The sequence below is a fragment of the Dryobates pubescens genome, chromosome 22 (genome assembly GCF_014839835.1).
Source record: "Dryobates pubescens isolate bDryPub1 chromosome 22, bDryPub1.pri, whole genome shotgun sequence".
NCBI classification, from domain to species: Eukaryota; Metazoa; Chordata; class Aves; order Piciformes; family Picidae; genus Dryobates; species Dryobates pubescens.
Window position 1 is genome coordinate 11798658 of NC_071633.1, and position 19791 is coordinate 11818448.

General features: G+C 35.7%; 1 protein-coding gene across 1 annotated transcript in view; it reads left to right on the forward strand.

Moving 5' to 3' along the window:
- The window catches only part of PDE3B (phosphodiesterase 3B), a 76132-nt gene extending 63668 nt beyond the window's left edge, over positions 1–12464 (forward strand). Inside the window, exons 6-16 of the mRNA XM_009905170.2 lie at positions 968–1178; positions 1964–2037; positions 2498–2601; positions 3420–3554; positions 5668–5779; positions 6562–6675; positions 7537–7736; positions 9149–9352; positions 9723–9884; positions 10148–10397; positions 10732–12464. Coding sequence (XP_009903472.2) covers positions 968–1178; positions 1964–2037; positions 2498–2601; positions 3420–3554; positions 5668–5779; positions 6562–6675; positions 7537–7736; positions 9149–9352; positions 9723–9884; positions 10148–10397; positions 10732–10958 — 1793 coding nt within the window. The 3' untranslated portion in view covers positions 10959–12464. The remainder of the gene's footprint in view (positions 1–967; positions 1179–1963; positions 2038–2497; positions 2602–3419; positions 3555–5667; positions 5780–6561; positions 6676–7536; positions 7737–9148; positions 9353–9722; positions 9885–10147; positions 10398–10731) is intronic.
- Positions 12465–19791: the final 7327 nt, after the last annotated feature.

Below are 19791 nucleotides of genomic sequence, written 5' to 3' on the forward strand. Positions count from 1 at the left end.
TGGAGTACTAAAATAGCATCAGCATGTATTATATATATCTAATTTTTATTTTTAAAAATCTGCTCCTAAGAATACTTAAAATTATGGTTAACATCAACCTTGTAGAAAACTCATCTTTTCACCTGATGCTATGTACCTGCAAAATGTTACCATGTATAGGAAAGAAATGATGGTTTGGCTTATTGCAAAATGAAGTTGTAAATTGATGTTAGGCACAGAATAGTCAGAGCCCAGATTAGCCAGCTGTCTTTCCTAAAGTTCACTGGCAGGAGCCTGAAGTAAACTCTAGGACTCTGAACAGGAATGGGAGATTTTATGGACTTAAGGAAGATGAAATTTGTTGGTTGGATTTTATATCCAATTACCTATGAACAAATTTTGACACCCCCACCCCCATGGCTTATTAGGCAGATTTAGATAGATTATCATGCCAATAAAAAAAAGTACATCACTGGCAAGAAAGGCCAGTGTCTGCCCCCTGTAGCTCTTGGTTTTGGAACTACAGTCAGAGTATTTCAGGATTTTTGCTTTGTTTTTTTAGTGTGTCTTGAGCATCTTACTACTTTACTGCAAAACACTGAATTAAAGGATTTTTGTCCAGATCAGTTACCAGTACTGAACTGGGTTTGATTTTACCCTGACCCCCCGTGGAAAATGTGAAAAAGCAATCCTGAATCAGAAAGAAATATGGAAAGTTTCAGTTACTGATTAAATCAAAACCAATCCTTTGAAAGCCAGAGGTTTTAACATTTTACTTGATTTGCCTGTTCACATGTGTAGCCTCGATGGCACATCATTGGAGATCTCAAAGCCTGCAACAGGTCTGGCTACATGGGTGTGTGTTTAAATGTGCTTTGAAAACTTGCACATTCTTTACGCTTAGAGAGGTTCTTGTTTAATTTCAGTCTTTTCTGAACAGTAATGTTTTTATTGTGATCTCAACCCTGTGTAATGTTTGTTTTGGAAGGTGCTTCTCCTGGCCTGAGTCCTGTGGGGTCACCTAGCCATGGATCTGTCTCCAGTGGGGCTTTCAGCAACTGGTCGCCTGTAGAGTTTCCTGATACCGCTGATTTTCTTACAAAACCAAGCATTAATATCTATAAGCCTGCAGGATACACATTTAGTTCTCCAGATATTCAGCAGCAAGTTAAAACACCTATAGGTTATGTGTGTAGCAGGTACTGTAAACTCTGTTACATTTCTTGTAACTTCATATGTGTTAAAAAGAATGCATTTACAGTTAAAAAATAAACAGGACCTATACATCTACTAGTATTGAAGAAAAGAATGATCTCATAATAACCTGTAACTGTTATCCAGGGGAGACTAAAGAATGCTGTATGTAAGACATTGATTTGAAATTATAGAATCCTTGAATCAATAAGGTTGGAAAAGACCTCAAAGACCATCAAGTCCAACCTGTCATTCAAGACCTCATGACTACTGAATCATGGCACCAAGTGCCACGTCCAATCCGCTCTTGAATACCTCCAGGGACGGTGACTACACCACCTCCCTGGGCAGCCCATTCCAATGGCTAACAACTCTCTCTGTGAAGAATTTTCTCCTCACCTTGAGCCTAAACTTCCCCTGGCGCAACTTGAGCTCATCCTTGAAAACAGCAGTTGCAGAGTAACAGCATTTTACAGTTGTTTTTTTAGAAAATCAGGATTTCCTAAATGGGAAACTGAATTCTTTATTTCTGAATACTTTCTAAATAATTTACTGTACCTTATTAATTTATGGAGCTGTGTCCAGGGGAGGTGATGTTTGATTAATTTCTAAGTGCAGACTAAATCTGTATGTGCCAAATTAGGAGAAAAAAAGAACTTGGTGGAGGAGCCTTCAATCCCGTGGCATTTTAAGAAAATTAATTTGTGAGTGTTTTTCAGTGCAACACAGCAGCAGCAATAAAAAAAAGCAAATTACTGAATGTTGTAAATATTTTTCATTTCCTCCTAAGCTGTGGACGTCAGATTCTCAAGCCTATGCCAACACCTGAAGCAGAATTTGCAGAATATAAAGACAGAAAATCAGGTGGGATTTCAAAATATATACATATTTGATAGCAACTTGCATCTTTTTTAAAGTCGATTAAACTGACTTTATGCATGTATTTTACTGTCATTTTGACTTATGATAATCAAGACAATCTAAAACATGGCCTGCTTCAGAGTAAGGATTTTAATAGGCTTCTTCTCACAGCTTTTTAGTTGGGTACGCCATATATCAAACAAGTTCTTTCTCATCTCAGCTACGCTAATCCCTGAACCAATTTTTTGTAAGTAAAAAGTTAGGCTTCTAGTTTTTCTCAATCTTCAAATAGATTTTGTCCTTTACAACTCTTTTGTTTGTTTGTTTTGAATGCTAAAAATTGTTTAGAAACAGACTACTACTTTATGTGGAAAAACCTGTGTGGTGAATTAAAAAACTACTAGACAGTAGTAATTTTCAAAGAATTGATTTAGACAATATTTCTGTGTGTGTTTTCTTTAAGGTGAAACTGGAAGTGCTAGTGTTCCAAATGATTCTTTCCACCATATAGAGAAGAAGAAAGATGAAAGGAAGGAAATGCTCGATCAAACACAAAACAACATCCTTGTAAGCTTGTCACTGCAAAAAAAAATTCCAGCAATAACTTCTATCAGTACAGTATTCTGTATATACAGTATTTATAACATGCTGTAAAGAGGTCTTTGCATTGTTAAGAATTGTAATTTTGAAGGGAAATGATGTGGTTTGGGAATTCAAATTGTCATTTAGCAGCTGTGTATTTCCAGCTTGCATACATTTCACCAGCAATGGCAAGAAATATTGTGAGTGTATTAAATTGCGTTGATCAAACTTGGTTTGTGTAGATTTAGTGTTGATAGTATGCTTAAGCAATGATTGACTAGTATTTTTTTTTGTAGTATATTTTCTTGTTTCTCATAAACTGTGAAAGGTGTGGCAGTTTCAGTGAGACTTACAGATGGATGCTCATACAATGCAGTATGTTGGAAGTGCAGAGAGACAAATGGTTTAAGCTTTGTTACTATTTTGGGTTTATACATCAATATTTTTAAAGCTTGTTCAATGAATCAACTGTTAAAGCTCGGTAAAGGTTTTGTTAGCCTATGTATGTTCTTCCTTTGTTTTGTCAACTCATCTTCTTTAAAAAGATATAAGAATGAAAATTTGGCATTGTCTCAGAAAGCCCTTGAATCTGCTGCCCCAAAATATAAGTAGTTAAGCCCTTAGCTGAGCTATTTATGCTATAGATGTATGATTTTTCTGACAGCTGCCTTCCAAGAAGTCCAGTGACAATTTATCACTTTCATGGTTTTATTTGTTTTGATTTGATTTGTTTCGTCGCTGCAACTGACACATTTGATTTCATTGTTATTTTAGAGATGATAAAATATCTTGCTCTCATACAGGTGGAGCAGAATCCTACATTAGAAACAGCTTTGTTAGACCATGATTCTCTAATGGAGAAGATGAACAATTGGAATTTCCAAATTTTTGACCTTGTACAAGAAATGGGAGACCAGTCTGGAAGGATCCTTAGCCAGGTTTGCTGTCTTTTATTATATGAGGGAGGGTGTGTAAAGCTGCCGTGCTTATATATTTCATTTAAGCCATGAAGTTGTTTTGCAGTCAACATATATGTGAATACTAACTTGAAACTAGAAAAATAATTTCTCATATGCTCCATTTCATTGAAAACTGTTAAAAATGATGTATCTATAGACAACTTGCTCCACAGTTTCTGAATTTTATTCTCAATGTAAAAATAGGTTCAACTCACACTTAGTAGGCTTTGTATAAATATGCCATTCCTATGAAATTTTGTCTCCTGCTTTCAGAATTACTACCTTGTTTGTCAACCATTTCTTTTTTCTTTATTTCAGTAAAATATTTCTGCCAGAGCTACACCTGTGGGGGAAGAGAAGTGATCTTTTAGGCAGTCTTTTGCCTCTTGATCCTACAAACAATGGGATTTTTTTTCCATGCTGCTTTCTGCATGTAGTATCCCTTTTACCTCTTTCTGACTTATTACTAAGCTCTTCCGTGCAGTTTCATGTTGTGCTGAAGCCAATCTACTGGCAGGTGCAAAAGTATGATTCTGTTTGCTCTTCCCCAGCCTCTCCCATTCATCACTGTCATCTGGAAACTTCTGTCTCTTTATGCTGGATTTAGCAATCATGGAGCTATAGTATGAGCTGGATTTGTTTCTAATTAGATGAGAAAACATTTTTATTTACAGTATCCTAGTTTCCTACCATGGAGTAGAAAGAGTGTTACTCTGGTTCAAGGGTAGTGTTAGAAACAATCAAGTGGAGAGAAGGGAACAACTTAAAAGCACTCAGGTGCAGTTGGAACCAAAGGCCTGCACCCATACTGAAGACAGGGAAAAAAACCCAATGGGGATAATGTAATTTTGCCATTAGACACTAGCTTTTCTTTCATAATACACAATATTATGGGTATTGTTTTAAATCTTCAACTAGTCTTGTTTGATCGAATGTTTTCAGGTCTTCTGTCACCTCAGTTAGTGACAGCTGTTCATGTACAGACTAGGATGCCACAATCCTCTCCTGAGTGTTTGTTTTTTTTTTCCTGTGGTGTGCTAGTACTCTGAACCAAGTTAGCTTGCATTTCATTTGTGTGCAGCCCAGGGGGTAGATCAAACCTCTTAAGTTCTTAACTGTGCAGGGTTTTACTAGACCGGAGTTTCTGTATCAGCATTTCTAGATGTTGTATGTATGTGTATTACTTGTCCTACTTCCACCCCAGTCTTTTTGTCTGTTGTGCTGTAAGCATCTGGTAACATATCTTACTTAAGAGACAGTGAAAAATTGCATTTTTACCACCACCAGTTGTAAGGTTCTCAAATTGGGTATATGTGAAGGGGAAGTGTTGGGACAGGCAGAAGAAGAAGGGATGTCTCTAATTTGCTCTCACGTTCCTTTGAGCACCTCCCTCCCACACTTCAGAACTTACTCTTTCTCTCAAGTGTCTGGGACAGAAATGACAAAAATGAGTATCAGTGACTTGCTTTGAAATGCTTTTTTAATATTGGCAGTCTTGAGGGGATTAGGTCTTTGCAGTCACTAAGTTCTACTTGTCAATCATAATATATTTACACAGTATACAGATGCGTAGCTGTTCTGAGTGCATTTTTGGAGTGTTTCATTTACCAGCTAACTTTGTTAAAATTACCCAAGATAAGTTATAAGTAATAAAAGAAATAGCTGAAATACCACAAATAAATACAATGTTTGGTTTGTATTTTTTATACTAACAGCTCTGCTACTGTAGTTAAAAATAATTTGAATTTTTGATTAATAAGTAAGAATATGGATTCTGCATTTTAGGTCACTAATGGAATAAAGCATGAGTTCTTTAACATAATAATAGTCTCCAAAATGTTCATTAAAGAAATAAAAGCTTTAGTAATTGTTATTTATTTGAGAAAATGGGAAAAATCCACATTTTTATGCTAAAAAGTCATGAAACATCTCTATGACAACAGCTTTCAGATAGTCTTTTAACGGAGTTCCCGAAATTTCCATCTCTAGCAGCAATTTTAGATACAGGAATATTTGTAAAGCTGAAAAAGCAGAATAAAATTAGGTATATTTTTATTTTTTCAAACTGAAATTCATCTTAATATGTGTTTAGGTAACTTATACCTTGTTTCAAGACACTGGCCTGTTTGAGATTTTCAAAATCCCAACTCAAGAATTCATGAATTACTTCCGTGCTCTAGAAAGTGGCTACCGAGATATTCCCTGTAAGTACTCTCCAACTGCATATGTTTCTTCTTCTATGTTAGTCTACGTCCTTTAGTAAATATGTTAGTTTGCTAAATACAGACATAGACAATGCCTGAATTTAGTGTGTGTTTAATTAATATGTTTGTCAGAACTTAGAACTGATTTAATGAATTGCAGCAGCAAAAAAAAACCCAAAACAAACCCAAATGTGGACTCACAAACTCAATTAGTGAATATGTGGGTTGAATATAATATTAAAGAATTTGAATGAATATTGAATCAAGCAGACTGAAGTTGATGGAAGAATGTTTGTGGATTTGACAGAAATTTGGTTTAGGCCTCTAATAGAATAGTAAGAAAATATAGAACATTGGCATTAATTATTCATCTTGCTGCTTAGAGCAGCCAAATTCATCGGAAAACAAAACAAAAACACACAGAGCACGTTCTCCCTCTCCCCCCTTTCCAATGTCACAGATGTTTGCAGGTGCTTTTAAGTATCAGGTTGGAGGCAGTGCAAGTGGCTCACCATCACTGAGTTAAAAAGCTGCTTAATCCCTTCCTGACTGTCAGGTAGGATTAAGTACGCTTAGAGGATGTTTGATGTTTATCCAGCTTGTTTCCTAAAAGTCTTCAGTGACATAGCCTCTACTAACCATTTAAATTGAGATTTTCCTTTGTGTCTAATCAAAATCTCCCCACAGTAAACTTGGTACATTACTTTTTTTTTTTTTTCCCTTTTTGGTTCCTTTTGCTTATATTTCAGTTGGTATTTTTTATTCTATCTGCTAATTTTCAGATCACAATCGTATACATGCTACAGATGTTCTCCATGCAGTATGGTATCTGACCACACGGCCCATCCCTGGATTTCAGCAAATCCACAATGAGCATATCATGGAAAGTGATATGGGTACGTATTCACATAGATTATTTTTCCTTCTTGTGCTGTAAGAGTATCTTAATGAAACTACAACAGGTGAAAAAGAGAATTACTCTGCAAGAAAATGCCTAATTAATCTTATCACTCTTTATTTGCTATCACAATGTTAGCTCACACCATCAGAAATTCATGCAATACATTTCTAGAAAAATTTAGGAGATAAGTAGTAGTTTGTTTTGCAAGATTGCAGGTTCCCTCAGTAAATTTTCTCTGCTGAAATGAAGCTGCAGTCAGTATAATTTTGGCATTCAAAATAACATTAGACTAATATTTTTTTAAATTAAATAGATTAAAGTGCCAGTGTCAAAGTATTTAACTTAATTGAAGTTCCCCTTAATGACTTGAGAGTAAACATTAATATTTCAGAATTGTGTAGCAGATCTCACATGCAGACGTTCAGGCATTGGAGTGACTACCCTAACAGCATAAGAGCATCCCTGAGAGAGGCATGAAAGACTTCAGATTCAAATTTTGTATGGCACTAGTTCAAATGAAACTTGGTTTTGTGATGCCTTTGGCCTCATGGAATTTAAAAATTTAGAATTTGAATTTTAAAATGTAGTTGTATAGTTTTCAGTAAAATGTATGCTGTAAATATACTTTATATATACATACATTATATTATACATACTAGCTTTCTGCAGCACGAGTAACCTGTGCAAAAATAAAGAGAATTCCTCTCTTCTATGTCTGCTAAGATATCAGAGAGTTTCAGGGACCGTGGCAAATCTTCCTTCCTTCCTCTTCTCTTCCAATGAGGGCAGCCAGTGTGGATCTGTGCCCTCTAATAATAACATTTGAAATTGTATTTTGTTTCTTTAACTCTCTTAGATGAAGGCAGTGGTATTGCACCTGTTCAAGTCAGCTATATTTCTTCAAAGAGTTGTTCTATTGCTGATGATAGTTATGGTTGCCTGGCATCAAACATTCCTGCTTTGGAATTGATGGCTTTATATGTAGCAGCTGCCATGCATGATTATGATCATCCTGGTCGTACAAATGCTTTTCTAGTGGCTACAAATGCACCTCAGGTAAGAAATTCTTTAACCAGAAAATTATTTCTCTATATCTGAAGAAAGAATAATGAATTTGTTTTTCTCTTCTGTATCCTTGCTATAGCTTGTTCAGGATCTTTTGCCCAATTTAATTTTTGCATAACTTATGTAATTTATTTTTGTGATAGATTTCAATATATTTTGTATGTATTAGTTGTGAAGGTGTGATAAAGTAATGAAAAAAAAGAAAATAATACAAATAAGTGCAGGTTAGATTAAAAAATTAATAGAGAGCTGGCCCTAGGGCTGTCTAAGCAGCTAATTCATGAATATCTTAAATTTTGGGAGTTCTCTGAAATCATAGTAGTGTCTGCAATTACCATAAAAACTCCAATAGTTCAATTAGGTTCCTCTAATAGTCCAATTAACTTTATATCTGTATTTCAAATTAGTCCTTTATGGTAAATAGCCATATTACCCTTAAGGGAGAGTCAGTGAAATAAGAAGGACTCAGTAAGACATCCTTGCTGTTATCTTCCACATTCAACTTCATTGTTGGAACAGAGCAGAAAGAAAGGAGACCTCAAAAGTGAACTTTCCAGTCAGTTTTCAACAATTGTTTATTGAAAAGAGAGAAACAGGCAGTTTTGTACACAAGGAGGAATCCAACCAATTAATGTCCAATCTTCAAAAATACACACATTCATTTTATTAGTGACCTCTTCCTTTCCTCAAAACATAAAGATTGGTTTTGTGTTTTTTCCAAAGAAGTTTTTTTGCAGGTTCTATTTAATCTATATTCAATTAATTGTTTCCTAGGGTGTTTTGTATAAACACGGGAGTTGTGAGTAAAACCTACAACTGTTTTATCTAACTCATTTGCAGTTCAGATGAATTCATCAGCATTAAATGTAGCATATTGAGAACTAGTGATACTCCTCACCATTTCCCATTAACTGCAGTTCTCAGATGCTTTGGAGTTCCTTTCCTGTTGTTTTTCTTTTCTAAACGATACTGGAATTAAGAAGAATTAAAAGGAATTAAAAGCATATACATAGGTCTGGGTTTTGGTCTAGGCTTTTTGTTTTTTCCTGTCTGAAGTCTGTGTGTGTGCTCCACTGATACCACCATGAGTGCATAGCTTACATTTTAAATGGTGTATGTGCGTGTCTATAGTGTCGCTAAGACAACCTTAGGGACGGTTAAGGAGATAAAAACTTTTCCTAATTGGTTGGTTTGTTTCTTTCTTTTTCTCATCTGACATTCTTTAACTTTAACCCTCAAAACCAGAAGGCAAAACATAATTTCCAATATAATTTCCAATAGTTACTTCCTTTTTAAAAATTTTTATTAAGACTTGTTTCTGACTAGCCCTTGAGCTTCAGAATATTTAATTGTCATTTTAAAGCCTTACTTTTTTTTTTAACATTTCTTTTTTTTTTTTGTAGGCTGTTCTCTACAATGACAGGTCAGTCTTAGAAAATCACCATGCTGCTTCTGCCTGGAATCTTTTCTTATCACGACCAGAATACAACTTCTTGTCCAATCTTGATCATGTAGAATTCAAGCGTTTTCGTTTCTTAGTGATTGAAGCGATCCTTGCCACAGATCTTAAGAAGCACTTTGATTTCCTTGCAGAATTTAATGCCAAGGTTTGTTACATTTTGGTGTCTTCACTGAGCTAGTTGTGATGTTAGTGTTGCTACTGAGTTATTACATATAAAGTTTTATATTATTAAGTTACTGAAAATTGAAAGTAAGAGTATTTCCTTTGTACAAACCAATTGCAGATTGTTCTCTAGATTATCTAATAATCCTAGCAGATGTGACATAGGGACCTACAGAAGACCTCACATTTCTACCTTCTGAGAGATATGAAATTACTTCTTTTTTTATTATGTAAGGCATGAAAAACATATAGAGACATTTATACAAGTGTCTATTGAGAAAAGTCTTGGAAAAACTCAAACCACTGATGAATAGTTTTGTGTTAATTCTTTCAAATGTATGTCTCCAATCCAGGTCAATGATATCAACAGTCATGGCATAGAATGGAGCAATGAAAATGATCGTCTGCTGGCCTGTCAAATATGCATCAAACTGGCAGATATTAATGGCCCAGCAAAAGTTAGAGAGCTGCATCTGAAATGGACAGAAGGCATTGTTAATGAATTTTATGAACAGGTGGGTATGGAAAGTGTAATTTACTCTTTTGATAACAGGCAACTGAAATGAAATCTCTGCCTGCCCTGAAGCCGTCCTGTAAAGGCAAAGGAATAGCAGCTCCAGTAGAATTAGTTCTCCTTCTGTGCACGAGGGTATTCTTGCAGCAGAGCTGAAGGGAGGATTATGGCCTATGCAGGACTCTATTAAACTTATCTTTAAATTAAAAATGAAAATATAATTTTTATGAGAAATTCCAATAATGTTTTAAATTTCTTTTTCAGGGTGATGAGGAAGCAAGTCTTGGATTGCCTATCAGCCCCTTCATGGATCGTTCTTCTCCACAGCTTGCAAAACTGCAGGAATCTTTCATCACTCATATAGTTGGCCCCCTTTGTAATTCCTATAATGCAGCTGGGTTGCTTCCAGGGCAATGGGTTGATGAAGAGGAAGAGGATACAGAAAGTACTGAAGACGATGATGGAGCACAGTTAGAGAGTGATGATGAAGAAATGGAAGATGATCTTATTTTAAGTAAGTTTCTGTATTTCAGCTGATGCATATGGTTGTCATTTCATAAATTCAGACATGGCAATGATGTACTACACAATTTCAGTCAAATACTGTAGATTTTGCAATTGTGCAACTTCATAATTGGCACTCTTTTAAGAAAATTTTTGTTAATACCAGGAGACTTACAATTTCAAACAGACACTCATTGTTATCCTTTGCCATGTCACTATTCTGAATAAGCTTCCATGTCTTTTGCTCAAGTTTACATCTGTCTTACAACATGCCTTTGGTTTTGTATGTGTGAAATACTATTGCTTTGAATCTAAAGCAACCAAACATGCTTCTACTTTTGCAGAAGCTCAAAGGAAAAAGGGTAGAAGAATATTTTGCCAGCTAATACATCATCTCAGTGAAAATCACAAAATATGGAAGAAAGTCATTGAAGAGGAAGAAAAAAATAAAGCTGAAGGAGCTAAACTGCTGACTGAGATATCATCTTTACCTCAACCAGATGAAATTCAGGTTATTGAGGAAGCTGATGAAGAAGATGAACGACAACTAGGAGAAGAAAAGACATGCTAAGAAAACTTCAGTGGTGTCCAGTATGACGATAGCCTACTTTTGTTTTCACTGTGCTGACTTTAGCCTGACACAGTTCACATAAAATTGAAAGGCCTTAATACTGTGAGAGGATTCTTTCTACTCTAGTGGAATCCCACTCCTATGCACTTTCACCACACAGAATATGAAACTTTATTAAAAGACTGAGTATTGTATACCCTGATGCAAAGTTCTTTATGCCTTAGTTGGTATAAAATATCCTGATATAATGCTGCCTTGCTGAATATGGAACTCTTCTTTTCCTTGAGGTACCTGCAATTTATAAAAACATTCAGTGACTTCAATTACCAAAGTGGCAAGAACTTTTTGCTAACAAGGAAATATGGGATGAATCCTAATATTGATGTTCATTTCATGTTGTTTTTGAACATGAATGAGAAAAGTCTGTGCCTATATGAAAACTGTGTTACTGTTGCAGTGCAAGCCTGTTGTGGGGTGTCTACTTAGTGCAGTAGTGTGCTTAACGTAGCCATCTCAGAGCAACTGTTCAAGGACTGTGACATAAATGCTGAATTCTGATATTTGTGGTTTAAAAAAAAAAAAAAAAGAAAAGAAAAAATCCAGGTGCATCTATTTCTGATGCTTTTTATTATTGTGCATAATCTGATGTTTTATTTTTGCAGAAAATATTCAGGTTTGCAGTGGGTGTTCATGATAATTCATTGAATACAAGGCCATTATTATCTGTTGCCTTGCTGTTTTGTGGTAGAACATTAAAAACCTGTTCAGCTACTTAAATTATTAAGAAATTGTTTTCTTTTAGTCATAATGCTATATTTCCTCCCCTTACTCAGGTTCCTGTTTAAAACCAAGTCAACCACATCACAGATTTTTATCTTCCATGAATTTTGGGTATTAAATTTGAAGGAAATAAGATGGTATTTCATTTATTCTTTGTATGTAAAACTATAGGAGAATTCAAGAGATCAAAAAAAAGATAAGAAGACACAAACTACTGGTTTACAATGGCTAGTGTATTCCAATATGTTCCACATCTTTTCCTCCATCACAGACATAGCCTATATTGCCTTCAAGTTTGATCTACATCCTGAAGCATACACATGGCAAGCAGAATGTCGAAACTTTGTGTAAAGCCTAATAGCAAGGTAAACATCACTGTACTATATTACATTTTAGATACCGAGGTTTTCAATAAGATGCTTAGACATTTGACACAAATGTGTATTAGGAACATGACCATTGTAGGTCAAAATTTTTTAAAAAAATAAAAAAATTAGGCTACAAATCTGTAACCAAGCCACAAATAGAGCTAAGTTTAAAAGTGCACCTTTTAGTACTAAACATTTATATGCTGTGCAGTGGAATTGAATAAAAACAAATGCACACGTGTGCAAATTGCTAAATGTATCTTAGCATATTTGTGTTTACATTTGCATCAGCTGACTTGAAAAAAGAGAAGGCAACATTCCTAAAAGAACCTTGTGTAAATTGTATTGCGCTGTTTTACACAAATAAATTTTTACTCTGCTCTTTGATTGGCCATTTCAAACAACTGAAAAGAAACTCTTTTTTTTCCACCGGTAAGATTTTTTTTGTCAATCCCTTTAGAAGACCACTGAGACATGCTTTTGCAATTTTATATATTCAGTGCCAAATCCCTCTTTGCTGCCATTCTTACTATCACTGCATTTTTTTTTTTTTTGTACATGAGCAGTGTTAAACCCAGATATTTCTGTCATTAATAAAATGTTGCACTATTGAAACTGGCACTTACTGATCCTTCACTTGTATTTTACATTTGTGGTTCATATATTTTCCTAATGGATACTTTGAAGACTACAGGAATTGTGCTTGTTTCAGTATGCTGTGTTCTCAGCATTTTATGTTTAGCCTATGTATTTGTATATATATAGAAAAGAAATCACTTTAATATTGTTTAACTTCATTTTGCTTTGACTGATGAAAAAAATGCAAATGAGTTTGTCTGAAGTTACTGCTATGTGATTTTATATGACAGCTTTTTACTTAGTTTCCTTTTTAAAAAAGTATTATTGAAAATTAATATTAAAAAAAAAAAAAAAGAAGGGAAAAAAAATCTTTTACTAAAGCATTGGCAGCATTTATATCTGGTGACAACTTTGCCAGCAACTTTCTTATCTCAGGTTTCCCTTCAAGCAATTTTTAAATTTGGAAACAAGCAGCAAACCTCAGTGTTTACTAAACTGTTGCACTAATATGTATTTCCAAGTAGGAATTCTCAAGTTACAACAGTCTGCTTCAAATGTATGTTTAGTTATGAATGTATTCAAAATCCACCTTAAAATGTCTGTTATTTATGTATGTGCAATATATGACTAATTATTACTCTTAAGAGCAATGGGAAAAGGATGTATAGATGTCATCAAAGGTTGGTTCAGGGTGTATTTGCAGCAGTGGGTGTAACTAACTGAAGGTGTCTTAATCTTTTAAAACCAGTGGTGGAGGGTCAGCTGAGTGTTGATTGATCTGTGAACAAGAGTATTTCTCCATATATGGCATATCGTTCATGCTGGTAACAACCCACTGGGAAATTGCATTGGATTGGAACGGACCCTCATAGGTCATCTTGTCCGACCCCCCTGCACTGAGTAGGGACACTCTAACTAGATCAGGCTGCCCAGGGCCACACTGAGTCTGATCTTGAATGTCTCCAGGTACAGGGCCTCAGCCACAGCCCTGGGCAGCCTGTTCCAGTATTTAACCTCTCTCATCAAGAACTTCCTCCTTATGTGCAACGATTACAACCAATTTAAATATGTGAGCACACCTCAATTCACAGCCACCAAGGAATTCTAAGGAGCACAGAAAAGCACAGGAGAACACAAAGTACATTCTAAAGCAACACTCACCACTATTTTTTGTCAAGAAGCAGGCCTAATTAGTCAATAATGAAGTTTGTACTGCTACAGCCTCCCATCTCCTCATTGCCTTTTTTTACAATGTGTTTTGGATTATCTCCATCTGCAGTGCATGCAGAGCTGGACTAGAAAGTTTTCTGTAAGGACCCAATTTGCCCTGTGCATCTGGAGACCTCTGGATGTTACAGTGGTGCTAAACCAGCCAAAGTGAACTGCTTGGATCTTCTTCTTGTGAGTTCTTCCTCCTTGATCAGATTTAGACAGCCTAGGATTCAAAATGAAAGGACTGCTGTAATGTTACTTAAGGTAAGTCCAGAAACTGGATGACTTGAAATGCTATTGTGATACAGTCGGGGTACCAAATAATGGATGCTTAATGTATTTAAGCGGTTGACACATACTTGGTTCCATGTGACACTGCAGACAACCTTCTGAAAGGGCACAACACAATTGGAAGTGTTTGACCGGAAGGTTTCTTTTGGAATCTGTACCCTGTGAGTCATCTTTTGATTTCTGTACTTCAGGAGATCACAGGTTATAGCAACTGGTGTCTGTCACAGGTTCTAGTATGCAGGCTGTATTACTTAGCAGAATGCTGCCATCTGTGAAATCTAAGAGGAAAAATCCTACACAGAGGAGAAGCCTTCTGTCCTCCAGTTTACCTGTGGGGATTCAGAAGCAGAAATGTGTAACATTAAACCGATAGGGCCTTTAAGTAATGGTGAGAGTGTGAAGTATTTGAAATGATTCCTACCATTCACCTTGTGATTTCTCCATGTTCTAAATATCTTGCCAAAAAACAGGTGATGAGTCACTTCTGACTCATCTCTCAAATCAGCAGAACCCTTTGCACCTTGAATGAGATCAAAGTCTTTTCATTTCACTTGCATATAAAGCAAAGCCTAATGCTTACCTTAAAGTGTAAGGTTATACCAAAAATCCAAACGGTAACCTTGATATTACTTATGGCACATGGGCAGCAGACAGCAGACTTTGTCACTTGTGCCAGTTAGATGTGAAAACCTGTTCCTATATGTGGTCATTCAAATGGTCTTAGACTCCTCCTTTCTTTTATCATGACATTCATCCTATTAGAATTTATTAATCTCTGTGATACTGCCAATTCATCTGACTCATATATTAACTAAGCTTTCTTTCAGTCAAAGAAGTTAATTAAGAAGCCCTCCTATTTATCTCCGAGAATGGGTTTGTAATAATTTTTGTTCTATTTATCATAAATAAGGCATTACCAAGATACTATTTCTAATTTCTGATGTCACACCCCAGGTAAAATATCTATCCATTAGATAGATTGCAGAATTCCAGCACAGACCAGTGAGACTGAGAAGAGATATGGAAGACTTGACCTAAAGAGGAAAGAGAAAATGAATTCAAGAGATTTTTCTGAGCCTAGAGAAAAGGTGACTTAAGTGAGATATTCTAAGGTTTTAAATACTTGATAAGGCTGCTTCAAAGAGCAAAGTAATCAGAATCATGATTTCCGTGTTCATACTGTTTCTGACAAGAAGTAAACAGCTTCAGGTGATAAGAAGGAAGATTCAGGCTTAACATGGCTGGAGGATGTCAACATGGCTGTCCATGTCTTGGGGATTGAGAGGGCTGTGACTTAAAAGAAATGGATTGCCTTGGGGTAGTAAGGAAGTTTTTGAAAATGAAGTCTGAAAAACAGCTTTCAAGAAAACATTCCTGGGTCAGATGAGCAAACTGCACAACTTGCTGAGATTCTTTCTGGACCTGTTTTTAAAATACTAGGACTAGAGCTGAGATCTTACATTGATGCCTTTAAATACCAGTAAGAAAACATGCAAAAAGATGTAAGATAGTCACTAAACAACATTCAGACAACAGGAATGGGGTATGTCAGCTGAATCTACATCAGGGAATATGAAGAGCTTTTCATGTGCTGCATATTTAACTGGTAATGCATCTCCCACCAGCCATAATCTTTTTATTTGTTGAGGAAAAGAGCTAGGATACTTTGGAAAAAAAAACAGACAAGGGTTGAAACTCAGAGTTAAGATTGCCTTGTTGTCTGGTCAGTTTATGAATAAATGGAAGTGGAGTAGCCAAAAGGTTTTAAAACTTTTTTTGATTGTCTAATGTTAATTTGCTAAAGCTTATATTTTAAATATTTCTTAAGCTATATGGCCCTCTCTAGGTGTTATGAAAGTGCATAATTAAGACACTGGGAGGTGCTGGATCGTTTTGAAGATGATGTAATTCCTGTACTTGCAGGATTAGATTAAGCAAGTTGGGATTTTAAGATACGTTTTAGCCTTTATCACTGAGCTTTATTGCAATGAGCAATGAATTATCCTTACAGTCTCTTTTCAAGTTTATAATGGTGACATTAACTATGCCACAATTAACTATGACCATATCTAAAATGCAGTATTAAGGTATGTTGCATTTTCCTTTTTACTGTGACAGTTTGTACATTTTTGGAGAAACAGCTTGTTTTTATATGATGTAAATGATTTTGTTGTAGAACAAAATCTAAAGTTACCTGGAAGGGGCTTTAAAAATTAACTTCTATGCTTCAGGCAAAAAAAAAAAGGGAGGGGAGGGGGAAAAAAAAGGCAATTAAATTAACTTCCTAACCTGTACAGGCAAAAGAAAGGTCATAAGCATTTCTGTAGGCTTTATTAGGCTTTATTAGGCTTTATAAGGCTTTATAAACCTAATTTGTAATCTTAAGACTAAGAATTTTATGATTTCTGCTGTTCACCAGCACTACCTTTTAAACTGAGCTTTTTGTGGAAAGAATCAAAAGGGCACTTGGACTCCATAAATAGGGAGGCATGTCAAGAAAGGAAACTTAATTATGTGAAAATAACAGGAATTCTTTTAAAATATGTTATCCATAGGAATTCTATTCCCTAACTTTCATTTCTTATTGGTCTGAAACCCTTCTGGATTACCTATATTAGTGAAGGACCTGAATGGCAAATGAGCTATCCTTTATTTCCTCATTTTAGTGAGGGTGTAAAATTGACCATGGGGCATACAGCATGGACCCTGTTGCCTAGATGCTAAGGGTGGGACCAATGTGATTAAGCATCCTAGTAAGTTTACCTGTAATGCAAGAAGCTCATCTCTTTTTCTAATATGTAATGCTTTTTTTTGTTTTTTTCTTGCTTCTGATAAATCATAGTTTATACACATTAAAAATACTTCTTTTTTCTTTTTAGGATGAGAGTAGACAAGGAAGTTAGCACTTGAAAAGAGCAAGGGAATAAAGAGTAAGTTTATGCTGGTTTCTGGTATTGTACTGTAGGCTGGTATACATTGCATGTAAAATTTTAGGCAAGCAGCCATCTGCTGCAGTAAGAGTAAGATCTTGGATTAGATTGCACATTCCTGATATGCTCCATTATTTTAATGGATTTAATCTATTTGGAATGTTGCTTATTCAGAGAACGTAACAAACGTAATGTCTCCTGAAGCCTGGCAGCCTTCCTAAGAGATGACCACTCTGAGTATGGGCTCTGCCTAATTCTAATCACATCAACACTGAGATAGTTGACAGCCTTCAAAAATACGTAAAGGGATAATGTAGAAATGGAAAACTCTGCTGATCTTCAAATTGTATTGTATGAAAGGACTGAGTGAGGCATAATATTTGCAGAACAGAAGTTTTAATTTGATCTTGATTAGTCACCTCAGACATCTAGCTGCTGTGACAGTGCATGTCAGTACCTTCACAGACTAGTTTGCACTGTTTACCTTTCAAACTCTTCTTGAACAGTCCACTGTACTTGGCTGTGTTACCTCATGTTTTCATCATTCCAGCCCTCTCACCCAAAGATAAATTCTAATCTGGCATCTTCACCATTTTGATCTTTTCCCTCCTGTTTATCCATAACCCCTTAATTTTTCCATTTAATGCATTGTTGCAAAATTTTAATAATCTTGTTGTTACTCCCTTTTCAAAATGATTTCACTATATTTTACAGTGTTTTCTCTGAACTTTCTACTTCTGAGGTGAATGTGCCATTTTACCATAATCTCTGTCAGGTACTTGCCAGTGCTTGTACAAACCATTAGGCTCAAGTGAGACTTAAAAAAAAAAGCAGATTAATAGTTTATTTTCACTATTTGGACAGCCTGAATTGGAATTAGATTCAGAATCTAATTGTGTAGCAGAACAACATACTAAATCAAGAAAAGACCTGCTTGGTATGTGAGCTCAGGCTGCTTTTACACTTTGAAGAGCTAGCAGAGGTTTGAAATTCAGAGAACAGTAAATATAAGCTGATGACTAGGACAGGAGGGACTTCTGTAAATGTCTGTGGTTTGCTTCTCATGCTGAAGACAGTGCAGAGATTTCTGTAACAATCCAGGAATAACTGTCGTCAGTGCTTTTTCCATGCCTGAGTCTTCATCTAAAGCTGTACAAACTATTCACCCGCTTCCTAGTTTAAAGAAATTTCACCTTGACCTCTGTTTAATATTCTTATCTAGTTACTGAAATATTCTTTTATCTCCTTTTTGTTCTTTGTTTAGACAGCTGTAGCAAATCAAGTCACTTATTTGTGTGTTTGCTAAACCAAGCAAATGAATTGAGTCTTGACCGTGTCTCTAGCCAGTAGCCTCTACAGTATCTTTCTGTGGTCTGTATTTTCTGGAGTCACACTTGAGTCTCCAGTTTAGCCAAAGACTTGCTAACAGTGCCAGAATGTCACCAGGTCTGAAATAATAAATCATTCTGAAATGAAAGCATATTAGCTTGGACATGGCGCTGCCCTGGTATGATGATCACATGCTATTTATTTGCTCAGCTCAGAAGTACCTTGCAGCAATCTACAATGTTGCAGCTTTTCAATACAGATTTCCCTCACCCTGTGCTTGTTTTCTATGTCACTGGCTCATAGGCATCTGAATTTATATTTGGACATGGCTGAAAATGCCAGAGTTGAGAAGGAAAGGCCTTCTTGTTATTGGTACTGGATCTGGCCAACAGGAGGTCAAAAACATACCCTGTGAAATGAATATATTGCAGTGTGAGTGTGTGAAATGAATGTAAATCAACTGAGCTGCGTTCAGAATTACAATTTTATAACTTCTGCAACGTTGCTAGAAAACAGCAATGTTATAGTGGAATCACAATGATGATATTTAAGGAGGCATCACCAGAACAAATGCAGAAAGATCAGTGACTTCAGATCAAGCGCTGGTTGAACTGCACACGGACTGAGAGCAACAAAGCCAAGCTGAATATGCATTTTTTTGTTACATTTACAGCTAAAAGTCCTTTCCTGCCTTTGGGGATGGCAGTGAAGTTACAAAGAATGTACATGTAAGTTTCTCCTTGTGACTGTGATACACCTGTATGTGGAAGCAATGCTTCCAGTTCTAAACTGGACAGGAAAACCTTCTGTGAATGGGAACAATCTTACCTCAACACATTAGTTAATGTCTTTTTCCATCCTTAAATTCTTCACCCAGGAAAAGATATACTAGTTACTATATCAACATTTAATCCCAAAACAGTGTTAAATAGCAGCCAGCTATCCTAGCTGGAAAACTGTCACCAGGAAATTCTAAAGAGCTGTCTGGTTAGTGATGTTCATTACTTGATACAATGGAGAAATTCCAGAGGACTGAAAAAAAAACAACAACTATTATTATGACAGTATTTCAAATTATTAAATTGGGTTGGTAGGATAATTCTGAGTCAGAAGAAAAATGATTAAAAAGTGGATCTAGAATTAAACATGTAAATATAACTAATACTGACATAGATTTATAAAAAAGTTTGTCAAATGGATTTGATTGCTTAAATGAGACTGTAGGTTGGCAGATAATGGTAAAAGTTTGGATTGATATTCTGAGGCTTTTCTAAGACACTTTGATTTAGAAACCAGAATGACATATAATCAATGTGGTTCTCATCAAATGGATTAAAGACTAGC